Source organism: Callospermophilus lateralis, chromosome 9 (assembly GCF_048772815.1).
Source record: "Callospermophilus lateralis isolate mCalLat2 chromosome 9, mCalLat2.hap1, whole genome shotgun sequence".
Taxonomy (NCBI): domain Eukaryota; kingdom Metazoa; phylum Chordata; class Mammalia; order Rodentia; family Sciuridae; genus Callospermophilus; species Callospermophilus lateralis.
In genome coordinates, this window is record NC_135313.1 from 84059895 (window position 1) to 84087667 (window position 27773).

Consider the following 27773-nt stretch of genomic DNA (forward strand, 5'->3'; position numbering starts at 1 on the left):
TGAGTCAGCTACAAGTCTTCTAGAAAACTTGTGTTTGAACTAGTTTCCCATTGAATAACAAATATGCATCCCAACTTTATACCCCTGATTTAACCATCCCTGAGAAGTCGATGTACTTAGATGCCTCCTATCACATTTTAAATGCTCTTTTAAATATTCAAATTATATAATTATGCCTAATTATGCAGTGCATTGTATTTGAATACAAAATCATAATACAGTTTTGGCATCATTGTCATCTTACAGCATTTGCCTTATTATGCTGTGGCATTTTGAGTATTTCTGATCAAACAGTATAAATGGAACAAGTTTTGCATACTGAGCCTCTTAAAACCCACTTTAAAGAGATTTACTATCAATGCACATTTTCTGTTCAGCTGGAAAAAATAAGAACTTTGTAGTGTGTATTATGAAATGTTAAATATTAATACTACTTAAAGTTAATGGTATGCCAAAGAAAATGGCTAATAATATATTATACAATTAAATGCCTATCATATTAGCTCATCTATTAACAAAATAAAATAGATTCAAACCGAAGAGTTCTGATTTGTAGTTTTTTAGCAAGGGTTGCCCATGTGTAAAAGCTAAATTATTTATTCAACTTTTAAACAGCTGGATACATCAGTTTGCAATTATTTGCATTATATTTGAATGCTTTGTCATGTGTCTCTGATATAACAAAAACAAGTAAACAGTTTTCTCTTCTTCTATGAAGGCATATTCTTTTGCACAGATGCCAATAACAATGACCCAGAATATTGACCAAAAACGACCTTTCTTTATGTCTAGACAGTCACTGGGGATTTTTTCACAGCTTGGAGTCACCAAAGATCTCAACAGTCCACTGACAGACTCTTTGCTGGACTGTATTTGCTATCAAGTCTTAACCAGACTTTCAGCTACATAACGCTACATCATTGTTCTGACTCTCTCAATATTTGCCTTTGCCTGTCCAAGGTTAAGTCTCCCCTATTTCATATGCTGTCTTGTAATTGTATATATATATTGGTCCATAGATGCTTGTGTTCCTTCATATACTTGGCTTAAATGACAGACTTTTTTTCTTTTCTTTTCAATGTTGGTTGCCTAAAATGTATTGAAAGCATTTTTTTTTTTTTCATTTCAGCAATTATATACTAATGGAATGTTCAGGACATCTGAGGGTCCACACTTGTGCCTGAGTAGGCTCACCAACTTAACTTGGATATAATTACTTCTTTCCTGAACAAATCAATTATAGCAAGGTTTGTGTATATCATCTCCCAAAGCAATTTCTACATGTTTAAAAAACTCCAAAAACCCTGTAAAATTAATTTACCTAGTGAGTTTTAAGCAGGTTGGAAAAGGGCTTGCAAGTGACAGTATTGCTTGAGTGATGCCTGATGTCTTCCACACACCAGTCCCTACAATGAGGTATTCATTGAATTAACTTTAAAAGTTCACTTCCTCATTATAGACAGAATTTTCTTCTGGGATAGTTCACCAAGTTCTTTTGAGGAGTATCCACTTTCTCCTATCCCTGATTGTGTGCCCTGGTGGACCTTGGTCTCTACCTCCAAATGTGGAGCATGTCACCTTGGTCTCAGCTAGTCAGCTCATCCCATTTCCTTAGCCACTTAGCCATAGTGATTGATTGAGGGATTGGTTAGTTACCCAGCTTTATTTAGTAGTAATAATAATCAAGCTCAAAGGGGAAAAGAGATTTCCTATGCATGAGAAGCTGGGACTATGTTGACCTTAAGCCATTTTAGGTCATTTTATCAGCACATGAAGGCAGAGAATGAAGATAACATGCAGGCAAGCAGAGCTGAGAAGAGAGACAAGGTTCTAATGATGCTGTTTAAATTTTAGAATTTAGTCATGCTTGAAGCCGGTCATTTCCTGAATTTTCCAGTTACATAAAATTTTCTTTTTTTGTTTAAGCCAATTTGGATGGATTTCTGTCCCTTGAAATCAAAACAGTTCTGACTAAAGTCTATGTTTCATTTACTGCTTTGTTTCCCTAATAGTGCTGAGTGTTTCTAGCTATAGAATTTTTACACACTGAAAGAACAAATATGTAAATAAATCAAAAAGTCAACATTTCCTTATAGCTCTCATTGAAAGGGACTACATTTAGGCTGATAGAAAAGGTAGGCAGGAAGTCTGTTCAAAGCCAATGGATTGGTTACATAGAATATTGAGATCTGTTGCAAATGGTGGCTTCATCTATTTTTTCAGGCCTGTTTAAAAATTTATGTTAATGAAAACAAATCTCATCAGCCTGATCCCAAAAGAAATGAAGACAAAGTAGGAAAACTTGGCTTTGACATATCAAAACTCAAAGTTTTGCTCTATTTCAAGTGATTTTCTTTTATCTTCCCTATAGGAAGGTTAGTTCTAGCTTGATGACAACTTTTATGGAACAAAGATGGTGTTTATGGTTATCAGCTGAAGTCATCAAATGGCCTGGGATATTTTTCCTTCTTCTCCTTCTTTCTGTCCTTCTTCTTCTGTTTGGTATTGGTTCTCAGGAATTCTTTACCACTGATCTACATCTCAAGTAATTCTTTTTATTTTGAGACAGGATCTCACTAAGTTGCTGAGGCTGGCCTGGAACTTGTGAGACTCCTGCCTCAGCCTCACAAGATGCTGAGATTACAGGAAGCACCACTACACTCAGCTGGGGCATGTTTTCTATGGAAAAATAGTTTGAATTTTCAGTCATTCCCATGGCAATTAACTCAATATATGCTTTGCACAATGAATGAGAATCAAAATAATCTTGCCCATACCTTATACCAAAAAGGAATTTTGCAAGTGGTAGAACAGAGTTGGCTCTAGTGAATGGTTAAGTAGAATATGACTTTTTCATCCAACTCATTGTTTGAATTAAGGATTTTAATTTTACCCTTAAGAAAAAAAGACTGTTCCCACTTCTTTATTTTGTAATGATAATAATCTTCTTCTGACGCTTCCAAAATTTCCATTTTTATTTTATTTATTTATTTTTTTGCTGTGTTCCCTGGAAGATTCACTATATCATCTGCTGACCTGCCTGATACAGATAAATACTTATAATATTTACACAATGTGTAAGCCTCACATGGCATTTTCATTATAAAACTCCACTTTTCTTATGTAATACCTTAACAGAAACAAAGTAAATACATGTACATAGAAGATCATTAAATTTTTAAAAATATGCCCAGGTAGCCAGGTGTGGTGGCAAATGCCTGTAATCCTAGTGGCTCAGGAGGCTGAGGCAAGAGGATCTGGAGTTCAAAGCCAGCCTCAGCAATGGCAAAGCACTAAGTAACTCAGTGAGACCCTGTCTCTAAATAAAATACAAAATAGGGCTGGGGATGTGGCTCAATGGTTCAGTGCCCCTGAGTTCAATCCCTGGTACCAATAAAACAAAACAAAACAAAATAAAATATTCCCATGTCATATTTCACTATTAGATCAGACAACTCTTACTTACTTACTTAATTAAAACATTGCTTCAGTACTCTTCTTAACACAACCATCTAATCAGTCACTTACAACCAACCATTATTTATTATAAAAGGTGAGGTTATTAGTTTTTCTTGCCTTAGCCAGATGAATTGATTTTCTAATTGTGGTATGTCAGGCACAGTGAAATACTGGTGGAAAATTATTTTGTAAAGAATTCCCTTCAGTGGCACATAAGCATCCACCTACACTGCCATCAAATCAGGTTAGTCCACAAGTATTTTAGACATGGTTAAATAAGAGATAGAGATTTGGGTGCTACTGAACAGCGCTTTTTATAATGTCATTTGAATATGGATATACTCAGTGACCTAAGTGAGTTTATATTCCACCTCCTCCAGTTTAGATTATTTATAAAATAATTCAGGGCACTTCTTTGTCAGAATAACACATTGCATCTAGAGAAGGCTAAATTGAGTACTCCAGTCTCTGCTTCCTTTTCCTTCTCTCTTGCCCCCAGAATAAGACTATTCATATGGAAAGCAAAATACAAGCACTATTAGAACAGTATCATCTCTTATTTACTCCACAAAACAGAATACAATATGGGTTGCTGTGAAATACAAATGAACTGTAATCCTCATCAGGTTTGAAAATAATGGACTCAGGCTAACATTTCCAGAAGAAATATGAAGGCAGTATTCTAAATTTCCTATTCTTTCCCAAATGAGTTTGCACAAAATGTGTCGCTAAGAAGAGTAATGTGCCCATCACATAGTGAAATTTCCCACTTGCAAAATGAAAATGAAAAGTCTGCATTTTAGGATGGCGTATTTAAACACATGCACCATGCTGCTCTTACAGTAGGGAAAAGAAAGCTCCCCCTACTGGAGCATAAAAAAGCCTCATCTCCCTCCTGCACCCCATGGCTCCGTCATATGCAGGAAGGCAGAGAAACATATAGTCTTCCCATTATCTCTCACAGAATCCTGGTTCTCTCATCAAACATTACATTTCCCTCATTTCAGTTAATTAAAGGACAGCTGGACATTTCATTATTGCACTAGTCTCAGCTCTGGCTAGTTGAAATGGGGCATGTATAGGTCTTGGTCCCAAAGACATTTTCACCAGAGACAAATGGTTTTAAAATCCTTGGCTCTGATAGAGAAATTTGAATAAGAACTAAAAAAAAAAAAAAATCTTTAAAGGGTATATATATATATATATATGTGTGTGTCTGTGTATTGTTTCCACAATATACAAATATATGCACATACAAGGAGAATGAAATTCAGCATGTAATAATTTTAACTGGGGAAGGTAGGAGATATATGTGTATTTGTTGGAATGAAGAAAGAGTCACATGATTAGTAAGTTGGTATTAATGGCTGAACATTAGTATTTATTGGCAAATCTTTAGATACGTGAAACTCAAAACATATCTGTTTTACGCTATAAGCATAAAAGATACAAGAAGTTTAGAGTCAGAGCGAGACTAAAGATAATAATTTTTCATGATAATATATAGAGATGAGGATCAAACCCGGGCCGCATGCATGCCAGGCGAGCGTGCTACCGCTTGAGCCACATCACCTCTCTCTTTAAAATATATTTCAAAATATATATAGAGAAAGAAAGAGAGAGATGACATGCAAAGGGGTTTGTAGAGAAAAGTACTCAAAGGTAAATTTTCTTCAAAAGAATTTCTGTGGTTTCATGTTTGAAGTGTTTGCTGTCTATAGGAAAAAACCCTACAGTTAAACTATTTCTGCCAATTCAAACATGATGCAGTCATGGTTGAGGGGGATATTAAGCATCACCATATATTTTCATTATTTTCGTGTTCCTTACATAAGGCATTTCAGGGATACTCCTACTCATCAGTAGAGAGAAAGGAGATAACTGGAACAAGCTTTGTTCAATTATTTTTCTCCATTTTCATGGCAAGGCTCATAGTGGCAATTCTTTTCTCTTTTGAAATGAAACCTGGGGATTGTGCCTCCTTGGGGATCAGCAAATACATCAGGCCCTCACTTTATTTTCCCACTGGATAGAGCAAATGACCTGCTTCCAAAGCAGCTTTAGACTCTTTGGATAATAAAGAAAGTCTCTGAGCTTTAGGCATTGGAGGTATTAGCTAAGATTCCAACTTCTTAGAAATGTAAAGCATTAGATTCACATTATTTTGTAAACCATGATCATTAGATTTTGACCAGATGATTCCAGACACCTAAGGGTATGTGAGGGTGAGTGTGTGTGTGTGTGTGTGTGTGTGTGCATGTGTGTGTGTGCATGTGGCTGGAGAGATAGTCATTCATAAATGATATTTTTTCCCATTTTCTCTTCTTCAAGAGGTTTGAGTACAACTATTTTCAGATACAAGTGCCACATAGTTAGAAACCATCCGTGATTAGAACTGTCACTGCTTATGCACATTTTAAAGAAAATAGTATAGTCACTAACTAAAAGAACCTAGACATTTTTTTTCTCATCTCAATGTTGATTTTATTAGACATAAAATGTATGAGGTAACTTTTTTTAAGAAATGGATAAAATATTATTTTGATCTGTAATGGAAGGAGGAAATAGATAAAGATTTGTCACTCATTTCCAACAGCTAGACCTGGGTTACCTCTCATAAAGAAAGTGCACCTCCAAACCCACTATACTAGGTATGTTGGAACCCATAAAATTTCCAATTACTGCTTCAGAATTTATTGTGCACATATGGAAAATAATACTTGTAAAACAGAAAGGGGTTTGTGCCTTGTGCTGTCAATACTGTGAAGGATGGGGTGATTATAAAGCAAATTAACAATACTTTTAAATGTGCATTCACTTATCTTTCCAATTAAATCCTTGTTAAACAACTGCACAGACAGTAATGGCGCTTCTGCAAAGCACTGATCAAGACAGTTTTATTGTAATTTTTACTCTGTAACAATTAATCAAGTAGGCATTTTCTTTATTATTAAATTATTTAGTTAATAAATATTCTCAATTGGCTAACATATTTGTAGTTTACATGTTATTTTTGATTTTCCTACAGTGGAACTTATTTGGGAATACTTCCATTTTCTAGCAGAGGGACCATTAAGGGATGTGATTTTATAAATTTCTTTTCTCTAGAAGAATAACTGTGAACAAGAGAAGTCCTTGAAACTTTAAGCCATTTAAAAATCTTATTTCAACCATTTTATTTTGTAAGGGATGCAAACACATTGCTTTTAGCAGATAAGAAATGTGAAGTTTTGCTTTAAGGCATCTTTCTGTTGGAGTAAGCATTAAAATTAGCATTTAAAAAGTTCATTAATACCAGTTACAGACTTTTGAGTCATGAAGCTGCATTGTAGTTAGCACTTCCTTTTCTTATTCCTGGGAAATAAAAAATGCCTTAATATTCTTTCTTCCATAATAATTTGAGGTGTTATAAACGCAGAAGCAGATATAAAGATATCTATGATTATTTTTCTATTTTTGAATTTCCATTTTTATAATTTGAAGATTTGAATTTGTCTACCAGATACACTTCACCATTTTAAAAGTATTTTCAATGATACTGTATGTGGCCTTTTGCATTTTGGTTGTATTTGGAACCTTGTTAAATTTTTAATTAGGAGGGATTCTTAGGTTACTGGATTAGAGAGAGGGTGGTGCTATCAGAAATTACATTTAGATTTAGAATTCAAGAGGGCTATATTAATTCAGAAGTAAGAATGAACAAACACATGAGAGATACAATATTTTGGGGGGGTCTGAAACAGAAAATTCCAGGCAAGGCTGACTTTATAGTTGTGAAATGTTATAATTTAAAGAGTTAACATTATTTTCTTTATGTATAAACTGAATAGTTCATGTACAAACTGAAAACCTCACTATTGTTCTGATTCCAATGAGGTCCCTGACCATATGCTTCCCAGGAGTCACAGAGCCTGACCTGCCAAATGATTATCACCTTGCAAAGTTGGAGCACACTCAGAGGAGGTGGGGATGCTAATGTGTAGCCAGCAGGTGAAGGAAAAGGAAGAATGAGAGAATGGAAAAGATGGATGGGCACATGCGACTTAAGTGTGGAGAAGGTGGGCTCAGTAAGGCTAAAAGTCTTGCCTGTGCCAGGGCTGAGGGGAGGGTGACCAGAAGGCTCTGAAGGCAGACTTGGCCCCTCTAGGCTTTGGATGATGACTGACCCTGGTTTTAAGTAAGGTAGATATCTGAGGACAGAAGTAGAAAATGGAGTATTTTAGCAATCAGAAATAAGAGGACCTAGCAGGCACAAGGGTATTGAAAACCTACAGTAAGAATGGCACATGATGGACATAATTCGGAATCCTCAGGTGACTGAAGCACAGCTCACCCTGCAACATCTAACAGAGTGGAAAGGGAGAGAAATGGGATGGTAAATTAACTAAAATCGGTACTAAACCTTAAGTACAAAATGCTGTAGGAGCAGAGTGGAGAAGCTAATTCCTCTTGAGACTTGTGTCAAGGGACGCGTTTATCAGAAAGCAAAAGCAACAGTAGTGTGCCTCTTTCTCTTAAGGACAGATCTACTGTACTGTTGGTACCTATCTAATCACAATACATTCTCTGGCCCAAAAGGCTGATGGGACATTGGTGGGATGCTTTCAAAACTCTGAGCACAGGAATGTAAGTGAGCCCATTATAACGACCAGAACATAAAGGAATAGGGTAAGAAGAAGCGGGAACAGGACACTCAGAAAGAAGGTAGCAACGAGGCCACACAAAAGCAATCTGGAGAAATAAAAATGATAAGAAGATGGTGATGCTGCATTGCCACCAATCGTTCTGCTATTTTAGAGAAGAAGGGAACAGAACAGGGGAGGCCTTCAGTTCCTGGTATTTTCTCATTATTTACACTGAGTAAGTCACCAGTGTTCTTAGCCAGCAGACTGAAATGTATATGAAGTTGGAGGCTCCAGGTGCCTGGGAATATTGCTTGCTCCTTTCATTGTTGTGTTTTTAGTATCCCACCTAATGCCTGGCACCTCGTAAGAGCTCTTTAAATATGTGTCAAATGAATGATGTAAAATAAAAATCTTATTTTATTGAGCTCACCTCTTAGCTCCATATAAATCCTGCTGTTCTGGGATCCCCAGAGAGGAGGGAAGCTACAAAGGTTACCAGCCACTCCTTCTCCAGTGGGCAAGCATAAAAAAGAAAGGGGTTTGGTGTCTTTGTCACTCCAAGGCATTCAAACCTTAATTTGATTCTTCAGCCCTGACATTTGCAAACTTTGAATACATATATCTTCAGGGTGTTCATGAGGACCTGAAAAAATTCCTTCCTATCCCTAAAACTGTTACCTTCTTTATAGAAAGAGCTTTAAGAAGATGAGAATACTTTTTCTTTATGCAGCACACTTTGTAGGGAAATGTTACAAAAGTATGTGGGGCACCTTGGAAGAGAGGTGCTATATAAATATATGTGAGTCATTAAAGCTGTAATTACTAGCAACAGGGATTTCCTGTGTGAAAACAAAAACAAAAGAGATACTTTCAAAATTCAGGGCACTGGAGTTAACAAGACCAGCATAGTTTCATTGCTATTTATCCAAATCCAGTTTTCTTCCTAACAAGTAATTCCCAGCATTTTGAAGGGGTAAAATAGCAAGTCTGGTTACACCATTATTTCTGATAATATCTGATGTATTTAATTGCTAGTGATGTTCTGTGTTGAGGAATAGTAAGTTAACTCCCCTGAAGCTTTGTTTTATTGAGACAGGGAATGGGGTTATGGGATTCTTCACTGTTTGTTTCTGTCCCATGATTCTTACATCCAGACTAACATCAAATGCTAATTTATAGCTCTCTGAGAGAAAACAGAATATAAAATATAGCATGTGATTTCTTTGCTGAAATATACAAGAAATGGAACCTAATACAAAGTACCAATGAAATCATTTGACAGAGTTGGTTTGTATTAGAAATTCATCATTCTCTCATTTTATTTTTTTAGCAACACATTTTTTTTCAGTCCATATGAAATATCAGGCACTTTGCTATGTTGGAGATACACAAATGAATCAACTTTTACATCATCAATGTACTTATAGGGAGTTAGGGATTCTTAATTAAAAGGGCATTTTAAAATGGAATTTTCTCTTATAAAAGGCTCCCACAGGCTGGACACCAGGAAGACACAACATTATAATGAGAATAAGTGGTTATTGATTCTTTGATGTTAAAGAAAAGAAAAACCTCACTCTGACCCCTCTTCCATGATAAAGTAAATCCCACAATCAGGCTATATATATATTTTTTTTTTTTTTTCAGAAAGTTTTAAATGGATTTGTGTTCTGGCTTCTTAGTATTAACTCTGTGGCCTTAGAAAAGTTACTTAATCTTTCTGAAGTATGGTCTTCTCCTGTGAAGAATGTGGATGACAAATTTTATCTACCTTGCAAACTTATGAGGTCAGAAATACCTCTAACTTTGAGGCACTGTCCAATAAAATAGATTCTCAACTGAACATTAGTTATCATCAGCCTTAGTACAGCATTTTTCAATGTTATTTACTCTTAAGTTTTGTCAGCAAATTATTAGGTAAAACATCTTTACTTTTCATTTATTCCAGAATGTACACATTGTAAAATGATTGCAGCTGGGCACAGTGGTGCATGCCTATAATCCAAGAGGCTCTGGAGGCTGAGGTATGAGGACTGCAAGTTCAAAGCAAGCCTCAGTGACTTAGCAAGACCCTATCTAAAATAAAAAATAAAATAAAATAAAAAGGAGCTGGGGATGTGGCTCAGTAGTTAAATGCCCCTGGATTCAATCCTGATACCAAAAACCAAAAAATGATTGCACTGATGTACATAATTTTAATCATATGAATAACATCTGTTCTATCCATGGTATTTTTTTTTTTGACATTAATGACTCAGCTTATAGGACTTAGTGAACAATGTCACATTAGAAAAAGAGAAAGCTTCCCCTCACAAGAAAACTGGTTAACAAAAATATGGATCTATGGTCTATTTCTGATTTGCTTCACCTTCATCTGTCTTAGTCTTGGTAAGTCATGTGTCCAGTGGAGAGCCTGAACAGAGCTAGCAAGATGAGAGCCCAAACAGAGCTAGCAAGATGCTATGGAGGAGATTCCCAAACCTTGCTGTGCACCTGACTCCACTGCAGAGTTTCTCTTTTAAAGCATATATTTAGAGCTCCAATCTGGGACTTCTTACTTGGGAGCTTCTATGAGAGAACATCAAAATATTTATTTTTGAAAAGCTCCACCACTTGATTGCTGTGGCAGACAGACTCAGATGTCCTTCAATTATCCCCACTTCTTCATGTTTATTCTTTGCATAATCCCTTTCCTCCGAGTGTGGGCGGAATTTTCACTTGCTTCTAACCAACAGAAAGTAACAAAGGTGATGGGACCTGACCTTCATGATTCTGTTACATAAGATTATAACTTCTGTCTTGCTTCTAATCTTGCTTTCCCTTGCTGCTTTGATGAAGCAAGCTGCCATGATATGAGATGGTCTGTAAGGCCTCTGGAAAAGAGCTACCAATAGACAAAAGCCTTCAGTCCAATAATCCAGAAGGAACTCAATTCTGCTAGCAACCATGTGAACCTGTTCCCAAGTGACCCCCAGACAAGGATCCACTACTGGCTGACACCTGGATTGGAAACTTTCAGAGGATTCAGTTGAGCTGTGTGCAGACTGCTGACCCACAGGAACTATGAGATAATAAATTCTTATTGCTATAAACAGTTAAATTGGCAGCGGTATTGTGAGATAGCAGCAGACAAGCAATACAATTCTAATATTCAGTCAGGGTCAAGTACCAGTGCTACAAAGTGAAGTTAAAGCAGAAGTAAGCTTGGTATGCATTCCTACCTAGTTTTTAATAACTGCTCATTAATTTTGAAGGTGATGATGATGGTTTGGTATAATAATGATGATAATGATGATGGAATTTCATAAATATTCTAAGGAATTTTCTTGGGGATTGGCAGTTACATAACTGTGATCTAATTTCTAGAGGCAATGGCCAAATCTACATGAAAAAGCCACAACTGAAATAGGATTTAAACTTTCAGTAGAATACACTCCCCAATAAAAACTTATCTACCAAAGGAAATTTTTTTTTTTTGTTTTGTGCCCAAGAATCTAGAAGCCCTATGAATTTGGTTAGCAATGAGATCAATCTCTTGGCTAGAAAGAAGCCTCCAATATTTTCAGATATGGTCTCTCTTTTTAGAAAAATAATAATCTTACCATCAAAGAAAATTCAATCATGTAGAAGGCAAAAAAAAAAAAAACATTTGATGGTTAATATTTGGTATTTTTATTACTAGAAAACTTAAGTAATATGGATCCTATATCTTTTAACCTCTTGTTATCTTAATTAAATACTAATTATCCCTATGTTGATTGAATTTTTATAGTCCGCACATTCTTAATAATATTCCCATTTTGGAAATCAAGAATCTGAAGTTCAAAATGGTTAAAATAGATTCTATTAGACTCACAAATAGCTCAGAATTAAAATAAGGAGAAAGATCCTCTGATTCTTATCTGATGTTCTTTCCCCACTAAATGGTCTCTGCCTTTAATTGTTTCATCATGGTGTTAGGTCAGTTTCTTATGGCTTGGCTTGTAAGGAATAATAAAATATGATCCATAAGAAATGTGTGGTATATTTTTTTTTAAAATGAGTATCCAGAATTTGTGTTCATTAGAAATAAAAGGATTCATAAACTTGCTATTGGAATATACCACATAATGTACAAACTAGAAAGTATATAAATGTGTGGAATATGAAAATCTTATTGTTTTGACCTCAGTGTTCAGGATTATTTTCTATTGCTCATACATTTTCTTAAGCAGCTAGAAAGCAATACCAGTGTTACCATCAATACTCTGAGCTCTCTGACTCAATGTAGCTGAAAAATGAGGTCTAAGAAAGTTTCCAAAGCCCTGAATGATGTTAGTGTCTGGCCTTTTCATGATCAAGTGATCTCTTTAGCTTTAATGGGAAAAATAAATCATTGTTAAAAGATAATCTTGTCATATGGAAGCCAAAAAGGTGCAATACCAATGATCTGACTTACCAAAAACCGCCCTGCGGAATGGGATAAAGCAAATAACACAGTTTGTTTTGCTGTTGCTGTGTTTGGTGGTGAGGGTGAAGTAGGCTTAAGGAAATACTCGTTTTAAAAATAATAACGGGGCAATATAAACTGATGTAATAGAAAAATGAATGGGCTTGGTACAGGGATATTTTATAAGAACAGAACTAGAAGTTTTGAAATCCTTTCCCAAAGCCTTTTCTATTTCATCCAATTGCTTATTTCATGATGAAACTGCCAATTGTTCACATTCTTTCTCACTTTCCCTTTCTTTTATTCAATTTTGATGCTGCAAATAATATGAAAAAGCACAGGGTTAGCTACTAGAGTTAATGTTTTGCTTTGCTTTAAGGTACCAATTTCTACAAAAGTAGCTTAAATATGGTTGGTAACAAAAATTATTTTTCTATTAGTTTCTTTTCAATGGAGTTTATTCTTAGCAGGTTAAAAAAAATAAGCAAATCTATCCCTTAGAGATGAGATCTAATTTGCATTATTATGTCAATAAAATATGGGTGGACAAAAACAGGAAAAATATAAGACTGTAAATTAATTAAAACATACTCCCTTCTACTTAAAGCAACAAATGCACACACACAAGATTCTTGAGTATGTAGATGTATGGTATTTACACATTTTGTTCCTCTTGCTGTGGAAAAATGAAAAGTACCCCTAAGAGTCTCCCTCTAAGTTTTGTTTCTATCTATGGAAAACAGGTCTAAAATACTGGTAAAAAGTAATTTCCTCCAGCTCAGGCAAACAGTGACAGGGAATATTTGTTATTGTGTGCTAAAAAACATCAGTCTGGAAAATTCCCAGTCCATCCTTCCTGCAGTGCTTCATAGCTCTCCCTTTGGCTCATAGGCTTGGGAAGCTTCATAGCTGGTATTTTCCAAAAAGGTTGCCAATCTCTCTTGTCTCTTTTTTAAAAGAGGAAAGAGGAAGTTTAAGTAATACCAAAGAGAATCTGAACTGAATTTCAAGTTTGGGCAATAAGCCTAGATAGCAGCTGAAATTAAGTTCTGATATGGGGAAGAGGGGGAATTCAGTCTGGTGGGATTTCCAGGACCTACTGTCAAAAGTTTTCAACACAGTTATGCAGCATCCTCTGTTCTGAAGTCTGTCCTTTGCAGAAGTACCATGCTAGAAAACCACCAGGAGGTCACAGATCATTCTGAAGAATCAACGTAATGACACAGGCTGATGACAGGTTGACATCTAAGGTCATGGACCATTTTTCTTTGGGGGATGCTTGCATAGAGCAGAAGAGTTACATCAGCAAAATGTCACTGAAAGCTGTCACCAAATTCAACAAACAAGGCAGAGGACTACTCGCTAATGCACCCTCATCCCACTAAACCGAGAATACTCGATGCCATTCATCAAGGCTAGAACTGAGTATTGGTTCTTTGTCTAAATGTAAATACACAAATCCCTATAGGGAATGGCAGTGCCAGGCTTCTTCATAACTATAATGTTTGGTATTTTCCCAGCTATCTCTCTTCTTGAACAATTTTCACCAAATTCTCATGGTAGTACTTTTCACTTACCAATATCAATAAGCAGGATGGAAATGGAAAGTCACACACCAACATGTGTAGCATGAAAAGACTGCTGTCTGCTTTTAAAAAAGTATAATAAAAAAATTAATGATTGGGAAGAGAAGAGTCACAGCAGTGGTAAGCAGCCCAGGTCCTGAGTCAGAGATCCAAGATACATTCCTAGCTCTCTTGCTTATATTTGGATCACCTTAGGACACTATTTAACACCTGAGCCTCAGCTTCTCCATTTAAAAAAAGAGGATAACTATATATGTCACTGAAGACACTATTAAAGCTTACATGTAAAGTACTCAGTACAGTGCCTGATACATGAAACATTATGAAAATGCTAGCTTCTTTTATAATAATAATTATTATCATCACTAGTTATAATTAGGAAATGCTTCTCAAAAGTGATATATTTGGACTTAACTTGTATATCATCTGATCTGGAAGTATAATTAAGGGTATCTAATCCCTTCTGATTTCATGAGTCAAACAGAAAACCAAAACAAATTGAATCACTCAACTGGTGTATTTAGAATTGCTGATGATTATAGCATTCAAGAAAGTTAGTGAAACACGCAAATTGCAATTCAACTGTTCTTGAAAATCTCCAAAGTCAGTTTTCATTTGTCTAGTCTAACAGTGGGTAGGGCTTATTCATTAAAAAAACACGTATATTTAGAAACATGTATAAAAGCCTCCTTGAAAGGAACATTGAGTAAGGTGAACATAGAGGAGATAAGAAGGTATTGCTACAAGGAGGGTATTTCAATATCATTTGTGTTCCATCTTAGACAACAAAAATGTGTTCATCCCATTTGCACAGTGCTTTATGCTTTTCATGTAGTTATCACTGTATTGCCTTTTTATTTCATCTTTCTACCCCCAACACACACACACACACACACACACACACACACACACACGGCCACAGTGTACATGGCAGCCTCTGTTCCTAGCACTGGTTCTCTTCTAAGTCCGTCTACTATTAAAGCCTTCATGTGGGTGGAAGGGCAGGTATGGTGTTAGTCACAAGGTTTATGAAACCCTTCCAGAAGATTCATTTAAAGGATAATCTAATTAGCAAATTTTAAAAGGGGCTGGTATGCACATTTCATTTATCATTTAATTCAAAAAACTCCACAGCACAACTTGGACAAAGTCACTGGTATCAAAGGTCCTGATGTAGCATAATTTGTGTTGAATGTGTTGCATTTTGACAGTGCTATAAACCAGGGAGACAGTTTACTGACAATTCTCTGCTACCAGATACCAACTCAGGCCTCTGTCCAGCTTTACATTGTCAACTTTCATGGAAACATGAGCAGTTACATAGCCTCAGAGGACGCTGAAGTTTGGACTGCAAAAGACAAGATGGACAGATTTCATATTTTCATTGCAGATTTTTTTTTTTGCCTTTTTAAACTGCTGAGAATAGTTTTTTTAAGGCAGGAAATGCAACTAGTGTTTGTTTCTAGCAGGGCTTCTGTTTTGAGATTTCTTCTTTGTAGAAGAAATGTGTTGCCCAGCTGTCTAGAATCCCAATCAGGATATGGTTTCAGCATGAAATATATTATAAGAATGATTTTAGCTGGTTATAAACAGGAACAAAAATGAAGCTGGGGCTATTTTATCTCAATTTTACCCACAGAAGTGGCACTCTCATTCTGTCCAATGGGACCAATCTGAATAAATAAGGTAAAGTTTAGTTCTGTGTTTTTCCCAGGAAGGAAAGAAATTCCAAAAGATAAACATTCAATAGCAGAGTTGTTGAACTTCTCAGTTATAGAGATTCTGAGAAATAAGAATCATGGGGCAGCTTACCTAACGGACTACAATCCAAACTGGGTGGTTCAACGCAAGTAGAATTAATGTAGAGTTTAATGTTTGGCATTTTTAATGCTTCTACCTACTACACTTGTACATTGTTCAACAAATACTAATTAAGAAATCCCTTTCAGGAGGCCCTGAGATTTAATGTTAGTAATGGGGAAAATATAAGTACGATTCAAGTCTTAACCTTTTATGAAGATTTGTAGAAAAGATGGACATTTCAACCAGTATCCTATTTTTTTTTTTTTTTTAGTGTTTCTGGAATAGAAACACTAAGTATATTTCGTTATATTCTCTCCCCCCAAAATGACATAAGATCTGTGGCATTAGATCTTATATTAGATGGAATTTTAGATGCTGGATATAAATACACTACTGTAAATTCAACCATCCAGTGTAATGGGAACCCAGAGACAAATCCTAGGCTAAAGGATTCTGGATGGAAAATGCTTACAGTCTGGATCTTAAAGAATAAGAATTCTACTAGGCAGGAAGCCTATGTATGTGGATGAGAAAGAATAGGTGGAAGAATACTGAAAGCAAAGGGAAGAAAGCATGCAAAGGCATTATGAAATATAATGGTTGCAAATTTAGGAGTCGAGCTGAGAAGTGTAGTGTGAAATGGATAAAGATATCGTTCAGGGGCAGGGTGCCTACTTAGCATGTACCAGCCCTGGGATTGATCCCTGGCACCACCACCACCACCAAAATAAATAAATAAACAAATGAATAAAAGTACCACAAAGGCTTTTGAGGATCGGGGGATCCTCTGGTGCTGGCTAGTTTGAAGTTGGATGCAAAGCCAGATTATGAGGAATTTCTAAATTTTTCTGAAGAATCCACTGACTATTTTTAAGTGCAAGAAAAACTAATATGAACTGGTCATGTTACTAAGGAAATATAATATATATTGTTTAATTGTATGTTCACAAATATCCTCAAGGCACTTCTATCCCCCACTGTTTTCACTGTAAGGAACAGAGGCACAAAGGAGTTAAATAACATGGCAAGGGCATAAGAAAATTCTGAGTTTTATCATATTTATCTGATTATAAAACATATGAGCTTCTCTAACACCACTTTAAGACGTATTGGGCTTCTTATTTTTCATTTCCTAATTTTCAATTTTTTCATTAATATTTTTCAAAAGTATTTTTGAGTTTGCAGAAAAATTGGGTAGAAAGAACAGGAAGTTACCATATACACTTTCAATTTTACATCAGCTTCCCCCAGTGTTAACATCTTACATTAGTGGGGTCACTGTTACAACTGATGAGCAAATAGTGATATATTATTATTGATTATGTCCATAGTTAATATTAAGGTTAAGTCTTTGTGTTGTATGTTATATGGTTCTTGACAAACGTAAGGTGATATATTTCCACAACTCTAGTATCATACAGAGTTGTGGAATTGAACCCAGGGTCTCCTGCATGCTAAGAAATTGCTCAAACAATTAGCTACATCCTCAGCCCTGCTTTCAAGTATTAACAGTAATGAATAAGGTTGCTATATATATATATATATATTTGTGTGTAGGTTTTTATGTGAATATTAGTTTTCAACTCATTTGGGTAAATATCTGAGACAAATTGTTGGATCATATGATAAGAATGTATTTAATACCCAACTATGTTCCAAAGTGACTGCACCATTTTGCATTTCCGTCAGAAATGAATGAGATTTTCTGTTGCTCTCCATCTCAGTCAGCATTTGTTGGTGCTTCAGATCATAGCTGTTCTAATAGGTGTGTAGGGGTATCTTGTTATTTTAATTTGTAACTCTTTGACAACATACACATTTTCTAATTTTTCATCTTTGTCCTTATTGATTAAATATTTTTCTAACATGATTTTCACTCTTTAATTTTCATCATTGATTCATTCTTCTATTCATCAGCGTATATTAAGTTTCTATTAGAAGCTGTTAATTTTGGGGGAGATATTTTCATTTTGGTTAAGATTCAGAATATAAATACAAATTTGAGCAATTATTTGGTGTTTACTATTTTTATATGACAGTAGAGTATAGTAGAACATATAGATATGTTGCATTCATTCTAGAGTCTTTCCTATTCCCATACCTTCTCCCTTCCCTTCATTCCCCTTTGTCTAGTCCAATGAAGTTCTAATGTGCTCCTCCCTTGTTGTGGGTTAGCATCTACATATCAGAAAGAACATTCTGCCTTTGGTTTTTTGGGGACTGGCTTATTTCAGTTAGCATGATAGTCTCCAGTTCCATCCATTTTCTGGCAAATGCCATAATTTCATTCTTTTTTATGACTGAGTAATATTCCATTGTATATATATACCACATTTTCTTTATCCCATTTTTCTTTTTTTGATTATTATTTTCCCAACTTTTATTTTGCCCTTTTCCACTTGGTATCTATTCCACATTAACTATTAATTTGTCTCTCTCTCTTTTCTATTTATCTACAAGTCAATGGTTATCTTTTACCTCCATGGAGATAATTTAATAATTTCTTCAACTTTCCCTTTCTCCCTTCAAAGGTTTTATCATTATCTCTTCATAGTGCCCACAGTGCAGAGTCTGAATATTTGTTAGAGATTACAGAAGGAAAGGTCCAAATTAAAAATATCCTTTACCTTGGTTGACGATAAACCTTAACTTCTGGATTGTTGCCAGATTGCCACTAACTCGATATATTCCATCAGCCTCTAGACCTGAAAATAAAAGGTTATGTTTTATATTAGCTTCCATAAGAACCAAGATGATACGAAAAAGTAAATTTGAGAAGGAAGAGAGCAGCAAATCACCATCAAATCTCTCTTTCTCACAGATAAAACAAATTCCTGTGCTCTAACCTAAGCAATCTTCAACATTTTAATACCAATAAACTAATCATAAAATTGACAGTTAATCATCAAAACTTTTGACTCTAATTGAGCCATAAAAGAGCTATAGATAACAACGGATGACATAGCACATTTAAGATTTATTTAGAATAAAAATATAGGAATTAAACCAGAGGAATGAGAACCTCTAGGTATATGTATATTGTCTTCTGCTTTTGAACAGGTAAAATAAGTCCAGGTTTTTTTTTTTCCTGTTTTCTTCTCATCTTCCTAACTTCTTAGCTTCTTCTTTTCTTCCTGCTCTCCCTCCTTTGTTTGTTTGTTCTTTCTTCATTCCAGTCCATTCTCTTTCTCTCTGGTACTGGGATTGAACCCAGTGCCTTGCACTTGCAAAGCAAGTACTCTACAACTGAGCTATACTCCTAGCCACCAGTCCATTCTCTTTTCCTTGTCACTATAGCATGACACACATTGATTGGTCTGATTATTTCAACTATAGAATAAAAATCATACTCAAATGTAAAATTTTACCATTTCAATGTGAGGTGTTCCCCAAAAGCTTATGTGTGAGCCAATGCAAGAAGACCTAGAGGCAAAATTATCGGGTTAGGAGTGAATTATTTAGCGGGTTAATCCCCTAACAGGATTGACTAAATGGTAACTGAAGGCAGGATGGGTGTGGTTGGGGGTGTGGCTTTGGGCTATATATTTTGAATCTGGCAAGGGGAGTCTCTCTTTGCTTACTGATCACCAGGTGAGAGTCATCTCTCCACCAAACTCTTCTGCCATGATTTTCTGGCTTCTCTAGGCCCCTGAGGAATAGACTTGACTGTTTATGGACTGAGATATCTAAAACTGTAAGTCCCTAAATAAACATTTTCTCCTCTAGAGTTGTTCTGGTTGGGTCTTTTTAGTCACAGCAACAAAAAAGCTGACTAAAGCATATAATTAGTTGAATAACTTATACTATACAATAGTAATGTGACATTATGGAGGAACCAATAAATAAAACCCTTGCCAAAATGGTGATATTAATTTCAAATTATTATTAGAATTGGTCATCAAAATGAATTATCCTGGAAGCCGATATGGATATTCAACAACTTGTTTTAGACACACCTATTTGTAGCATCTAGTTATTTTCATGACCTAGTTATCAGGAAGACTAAGAAACATGAAAATTTTAAGAGAAACTCTTATTTGACACTATTATTGCCTGTAAGAGATGCTGATAATATAACTCTAATGTCAGGAGTGTATATTCTTAGATATCTCTAGACTCTTAAGAGGCCCTGATGAGATTCCCAGACCACATAGGGGTCATTATCACACTTCCTGGGGAGGTGGCATAGCACCATGATTAGTTATTGTGATTCACAGTAGTAAGCATTATATAAATTTGGAGAACTTACTGTCATTTAAGTAAATGTGTTCCCTTCAGATATTTTCCTCTTAATTTTTCTGAACATATATCCAAAGAGGAAAATATTTTGGAATTATTTAAAAATCAACTTCATTGGACTTGTATAGTGTATAGAGAAAAGTTCATGATGCTGGAATTGGGGCCTTAGGGAATAGTTTTGGATCCACATGTAGTCAAACATCATTCAAAACCAAGAAAGGTGAACAATGTCCACTTACATGTCACCACAATCAGGTAAACAACTAAAGTTTGATGAAATGCAAATTTCCCTAATTTTTTCCTATAGGTAATAAATTGTTTTGAAGGAATTTAGAGAAGAATGATATTTTAGAAAATAGAGACATCAATGGACAGTATGGGTCTATGTACTCTACATGAGTAATCCTTATATATGCAAGAAAAAAGAATCAGTTAAATTAGTTCTACTTAAGATAATGATTACAGATGAAAAGTAAATTAATATCTATTACAATAAAGTGAAAAATTTGAATGCTTCTTTTTAAATTAATTTGCATTTTGGTAATTAGCTAAGCCATTAAGTGAGGTCACTGATAAGTAAAATTATTTGAATTCTCATAATATTTTGTTGCAAATCAGTATCTTACTTAAACCTAATTTCAATTCATATATCCCTTTATATAAGGTATAAAATAAAGAGCATTTGTAATTTAAAGCTAGGACTCATGCAATAGTACTTTAAATGCTATTAAAATTCAAGTAATCTAGAGTTGTAAACTAAATTTTCAGTATCCAAATTTTCAGTATCCAAAACCTGTATTTTTCTCTTACACAAATTTTAAATTACAAAATAAGAAGTAATCTCCTTAGTCTTTAGTAAATTTCAGGAGACGTTTTTTTTCTTTTCAATAATCAAAAACATTTGAAAGAGTAGTGTGGATTGGATACATTACATATGAGCACTTGGAAAACACTATGCTGTTCAAAGAAAGCAACATCATCCTAAATTAATAACCGAATTTTCTTCTGGGATAGGAAAAGGGAGCACTGGTGATGGAGACAGGGAGGGTCATTCCAACCTGTGCCACCACTGTGGGTATAGAGCTGAGTCACAGAGAAACTGCTTTGTGGCTTAAGATAGAAACCAGAAAGTAAGAGGAGTAAAGTAAAACATATTAGATGCAATATGAATCTAACTTGACACAACTTCCAAGCCCTTCAGATTCAGAGATATCAACACCATCCATCTTGTGAATGATAATCATCTCTGACATTAGTGGCTCCTGCTTTGAATAGCTCATGCTCCCTTTATCATGCTTTTTAAATTATATAAATAGAGTGAAAATGACAAAGTAGATATTAAAAAAGAGGGTATTACATTTTGCAAAATAATCTGGAGCTTATCAGTGAATTCAAGCAATTATGAATTATATAGGTTCAGTCTTGACGTTGATTACCTTTTCCCTGAGTGTCTGACAAAATGGCAAACCCAAAGTCCTGGGAATGTTATCCAAATTACAATTCTTCACGTGTCGTCCTCTTTTTATTCCAAGAACTTTGAAAGTTATGCCAAACCAAACCAATGTAAATTGGTGGATTTGGACATCCTTTTCATGACCACATTATCCTTGCTGAACTAGAAACTACTTATTTTGGAAATATAATTAGACTTTGAACGATTTCTAAATGAGCAATGTCTTCAAGGTACCGACATTGTGCTTTGGTGAAGTTTGGAGACAAATTACTTTGAGAGTTACCTCTTTCAAGAAAATAACATTGACTGTGAATGTTGACAGAAATTTTGCCTGTTATGCTAAAAATACTCTGGAACACAAAAAATCTAAGTTATTTTACATTTTTTCCCAGACTGTCATTAGCAGCATTAATGAAACATTCTCTGAAGAAATCCACATTCACCGAAATAGCATTTATCTGTTCATCATCAGCTGACTTTCTTATGTTTCAAAATAGTGTTTACCATTGGCAGAAATCACTGGGTGTTGCTGTAGGGGATTTTAAAAAGCCTTTCTCTCGTTTTTCTTTTGAAGAAGCTTAGACAGGATAGACACACAATTAGGAGTTATTAAACCAAATGGTGGTTGAAGCTCAGTGGAAAGAATGCAGCTGTCATAAGTAATTCCCACCATAAATCTTAGACACTTTCCAAAAAGAAATCTTAGAGACCAACACTGTGTGCAGAGTTGACTGGCTTATCTACCAAAGTAGGGGCAGTTTTTTGACAATGCAAATGAGCATGATAAAAATAGTTGCACACCTTGGATTAGGTAGCATTCTTGGTAGTTTGAATTAATGGACACACCATGGAGATGTGGAGTTTGAGTCTGGTTGAAGCCTAATTGTTTTTTCTGATTCATGACAAAGTGCATCTGAAACTCTTGAGTCTGCAAATGTGGGCTGGGAATTTTGCACAAACTGTCCCTTTCCTGAAATTTATGGTGCTTCCTTAATTCCTAGGAGGCCAGAGCTACCACAAGACAAGTCATTCTCGCAATTCTTTGGACGTCTGGATTTTTCCCCTGGCAAGGACCACTGAGACTGCCCTGTATCTGAGGCACATTTCTTTCTCTTTTCTTCCAAAATCCTGCTTGAGTTCAGAGCTAAATATCAGGAGTAACTTTTGTGCCATTCAGACCTATTCCTTCTCTAAATAGAAGTGTTTCCAACCATTTATTTCTGATTAATCAGTTCATACACTTAAAATTCAATTGAAAGTACAAGATAGAATTTATGACTCTACATTTCATTGCATACAATGGCTGCAATTTAGGCTGTATCTTTATGCCAGCTTTATTAAGTAATTGCTAATTTCTTGTGAGATGACCTTCTTTCAACAGCCATACCATTTCTTAAAAATAATTATCATAGGAAAGAATTGACATAATTCTGTTCATCAAACAAGAATGCTTTTATTCTATAGAATACCTGTGTAACTTTATAACAATCGTTGAAAGTAAATATTTTTTTATCATAGGGACAATATTTTTCCATGCTACATAGAAGAATATCCAATGATAATGAACTACTTGCCCCAACCTGCTTTTCCAAAAACAGTTATTGGTAACAGTTCTGTTTTTACTTTCTTTGTTGTTACTCATTTATGATAATGTGTCATATTTCTGTATATTAATTTATTCACTTTGAATGGTATTTATTGACCTATCAGTAAAGATAAAGAGCTTGGTGCATTCATAATTTTTACCACTTATTTATGTACTTTCTTTGTTTTCATTATTAGTTACATCTGTCTATTTCCATTTCAATATATCAAATTACCTTGGTGCTATAAGAAAGAAATTAATACATTTAATTTTCCTCTTTCTCCTCTACCACTTCCTATGTTATTATTATTTATAATCTATAATTATGTTATCATTTTACATATTCTCAACATTTATATTTTATTTGTACTTTATAAATGTTTTGTGACTCATCTATGTGTTTATTTTAGTCATTATCTTTTAAAAGGAGTGTAAGTGGGTTCAACATTAAAATTTTGTTTCCTAAAGATCTCCCAAAAGTTAAAATCTAATATATCCTCTTCTTCCTTTCTTGGCTTCTTCATTTCCTCAAATTAAGTACTATCTGATAAAATATAAATGTTCTGAACTACATTTACTGTCCAAACCAGTCATCAGTGAACACATATGATGCTACTGAGTACATGAAATGTGGTTAATGCCGCAGAGTAACAGAATTTTATTTAGGTTGCATAATGGAACCACATGTGGCAAGGAAATGCCATATTTGACAGTACAGGTCTAGGTAAGAGTCAACTGGAAATATTTTCTTATATTCCACTATCATTTGTTCTTGGACTTATTTATTTTTAAATTTTTTTAGTTGTTTATGGCAGTGCCAAGAATCGAACCTAGTGCTTCACACATGCTAGGCAAGCACTCTACCACTGAACCACAACCTGAGCTTGGATTTATTTTTTAAGAATTTTTTTTTGTTCATAAAAGTAAACTATTGGTAATCTTCCTTATTTCTCCTATCTTAATGACTGTTTTCCTTTTCTTTTTAATTGACTGTTGATTCAAATATTTATTTGGGTCTCAAAATCTTTTACTTTCCTTACTTTGAAATATAAATGTTCCATCATTTTATAGCACCCCTGCTGTTAAATCTGATGTCAAATTGACTCTAGATGCTTTTCAGGTAAATTGCTTTATCTCTCAGGGATTTAAAAAAAAATATCTTTAAAATTGTAGCAGTAAAAGGTTACTCAGAAATGTTCTACACGTGGGCTGGGGCTGGGGCTCAGTGGTAGAGTGCCTGCCTTGCACATGTGAGGCACTGGGTTCAATCCTCAGCTCCACATAAAAATAAATAAATAAAGATATTGTGTTCATCTACAACCAAAAAAATATTTAAAGAAATGTTCTACCTGTGGGTCATTTAAATCAGAAAACAATTTCTAATATTTCTTTACATATGTTTCCATCTATTGCATCTCTTCTCTATGTTTAGAATTTCTTTAGGATGGGTACTGATTAAACACCAGTTATCCTTATGATTGAAAGATAAAATTAATTAGAATAAACAGCAGTCATACATACCACTGTACAGATAAAGCATACTTAATCTGTAAATCTGAAATCCTCCAAAATTTGAAACTGTTTTTGAGTGCCATTGTGACACCACCAGTGTAAAATTCCACAACATGAAACTTCATTTTTATAAAATTGTTTAAAGTATTGTATGAAATTACCTTCAGGTTGTATGCACAGGTATGTATAAGACATAAATGCATTTGTTATTTAGAGTTGGGTCCCTTCCCTCAAGATATTTCATTATGCATATGCAAATATTCCAAAATCCAAAAAAAAAAAAAAAATCTGAGATATGAAACATTTCTGGTCCCAAGAATTTTAAGTAAGGATACTCAACCTGTATTTGTACCAAACTTTTTTCTCCAATGACTTCATCTTAAATGAGAAGGCTGAGTAAGGGCTTCTTGTAGGATGAATAAATGGTGATTATTTAACAGGCTAGCAGTCCACCTACCAAGTAAGTAGAACTTCACTTTGGGTATGCAGTACTATAACTACTGTGCTCCTGTGTTAGGGTCTGTAAACAAGTCAGGATGGCGCCTGGCATTTACAATAAACGGCTCCCACTCCTGCTGTATCAATGTACACAAGTTGCTCATCACCCCCTGGTTATTTTGCTGCAGCTGGACTGCGGCACTCCTGGATAAAGCTCTCTATCTGTTGTAGAGGACCTTGCTCTTAGATATCTGTCACTTTGCCTTTTCCCTCATAGAACATGTCTGTAAGCTCATGTGTCTACTTCAGGTACTTTGCAGAGTGGGAAAAAAAAAAAAAAAAAGTCAGAGATCCAGATCTTCCAATAGTTAGATCCCATTATTTAATGAATTACTTTTACTTAACTGACTTCTTGCCAACTTCTGCTTTTTATTTGTTGACTCCAAGTTTGGATATTCCCTAGAACATCCCTGAAAAGAATTGTGCCTAATTATGGTGTCTGGGAATGGTGTTCTTCTGCTTTTATTTCTTTAGCTGTTTGATCTCATCTGCTCTTTGTCTTCCTGGAATTTCTACCATTTCTGGTCTGGTCTGTTGATAGCACATTTTCTCCTTTCAGCATCCTGTTCTTTATTTCTTTTCTTTTTTTGGGGGGGTGGGGTGGGGTGGGGGATGCTTCTAGGGATTGTACCCAAGACCTTGTGAATACTAAGTAAGCACTCTACCATTGAGTTGCATCCCTAGTTCCTAAACATCTTTTTTATTGTTTCATTGAAATTTTTTCTGAGAAAAGAAAATCAGATATGTTTTCTCAGTTTGCCAACTTGAATAGTAGGCCAACATCATCGTTTTACAAGGTATATCCTTAATGTTGAAAACAAAGTTTAATTAGATTGTTGACATGCTGCTGCAAAAGAATTTTTATTGGTGCATGGGATATAAATGGTAAGGATGAAGTTATAAATATTTAAAATACTCATTATGTGACTTTAATGTTGGGAGACTATGCTAATATATGGTTCAATTTCAGTGTACTCCTCATATCCTTTTATTTTTATCATTCTTGTATTTTACTGTGTTTATGTAAATCCTACTGTCATTTATACTTTTAAAAATTTACCCTTTACTACTAAAATTGTTTGGTTTTATCTTATATTTCATGAATGCTTTCAATTGTCATTTCTTTCTTTTCTTTTTTAAAAATTTTTTAAAAATTTTAATTTGTTATACAAGACAGCAGAATGTATTACAATTCATATTACACATATAGAGCAGAATTTTTCATATCTCTGGTTGTACACAAAGCAGAGTCACGCCATTCATGTCTTCATACTTGTACTTAAGGTAATGCTATCCATCTCATTCCACTGTCTTTCCTACCCCGTGCCCCCTCCCTCCCCTTTGTCCTATCTAGAGTTCATCTAATCCTCCATTGCAACCCCCCTCCCCCCCGCCCCAAGAATACAAACAACAATATTTGTTGGTGAGGATGTGGGGGGAAAAGGCACACTTTCTCCTTCCTTCCTTCCTTCCTCCCACTCCTCTTCTTCCTCCTCCTCACCTCCTCATTCCCCTTCTCCTCCTCTTCCTCCTCTTTCTCATCCCCCTTCTCCTCCTCTTCCTCCTCCTCATCCCTCTCCTTCCCTCCTCCTCCTCTTCATTCCCTTCTCCTCCTCCTCCTCCTCCTCCTCTTTTTTTTTTTTTTGTATTTTGTCCTATCTTTCTTATGTCTCTGTTATAAGTCCCTGTTTCTTACAAACAGTTACTGTAAAACCTTTTTCTTCTTTGAATGTCATTACAAAATATTTACCTTCAATTTTTCCTTCACTACTTTTGTTTGTTTTGTTTAAGGTCATTATATAAGTTTTCACTGGTTCATTTTTATTATTCATTTCTGAAGAAATGAGTTTTTCATCTATTATTTAAAAGGCAATTTATATGGAAAAGAAAAATTTTTGTCTCTTAAGATATGGAACAGATAAACATTTGTTGCTAAATTTCAAAAATAAAAGGGTGAAAAGAGGTCATTAAGAAAAGGAAACCTTTCCTTTTTTATTTTGTGGGAAAATGGCTTAGAATCTATGACACTGATAAATGAACAATTATTTTATATTTTTCATATAGTCACTGTCCTGGGTGAATCCCAGGTTTAAATTAAACATCTTAAAAGTGAAAGCACATACAATACAAGCAACAGTATGTGGGACTAATGAAGAAAATGATGTCAAGCTTAGACTTTCTTGAATCAGAAAGAAAACTCTTCAATGACTTTTTATCCAGCACTGAGTAATGAGGATCACCATTAGATGATTTCTTCTACCTTCTATCTCACTGTTAGTTCAACCTGTTAGTACTAGGAAAAAAATAATTAAATATCTTAACCCAAAATACATATTTATTTATTATTATTTATACATTGTTATTCTGCCCAATATTGACCTCTTAATCAACCTTATCCTATTTGGACACCTGGAAAGACTGGGTACTGATACTGCTCCAAACTTAAAATGGGTAGAATAAAAGGATGAGATAGCCTGAATGTTAGGAGTGTTACTCATTTTTGTTTTCTTGTTGATTCTGCACTGTACCACTTAAACCTTAAAAAAGGTCTTTGAAATGGTATTTGGGAAAGTGAGACTTAGCA

At 34.9% G+C, this 27773-nt stretch overlaps 1 protein-coding gene across 2 annotated transcripts in view; it reads right to left on the reverse strand.

The window, feature by feature from the left end:
- The window catches only part of Arhgap15 (Rho GTPase activating protein 15), a 599265-nt gene that overhangs the window by 174234 nt on the left and 397258 nt on the right, over positions 1 to 27773 (reverse strand). The window contains exon 11 of one of the 2 annotated variants that reach the window (XM_076866112.2): positions 18530 to 18607. The exons of the other annotated variant lie outside the window; for it this stretch is intronic. Within the exon in view, the coding sequence (XP_076722227.2) occupies positions 18530 to 18607 (78 nt within the window). The remainder of the gene's footprint in view (positions 1 to 18529; positions 18608 to 27773) is intronic. 2 annotated transcript variants of the gene reach the window in all.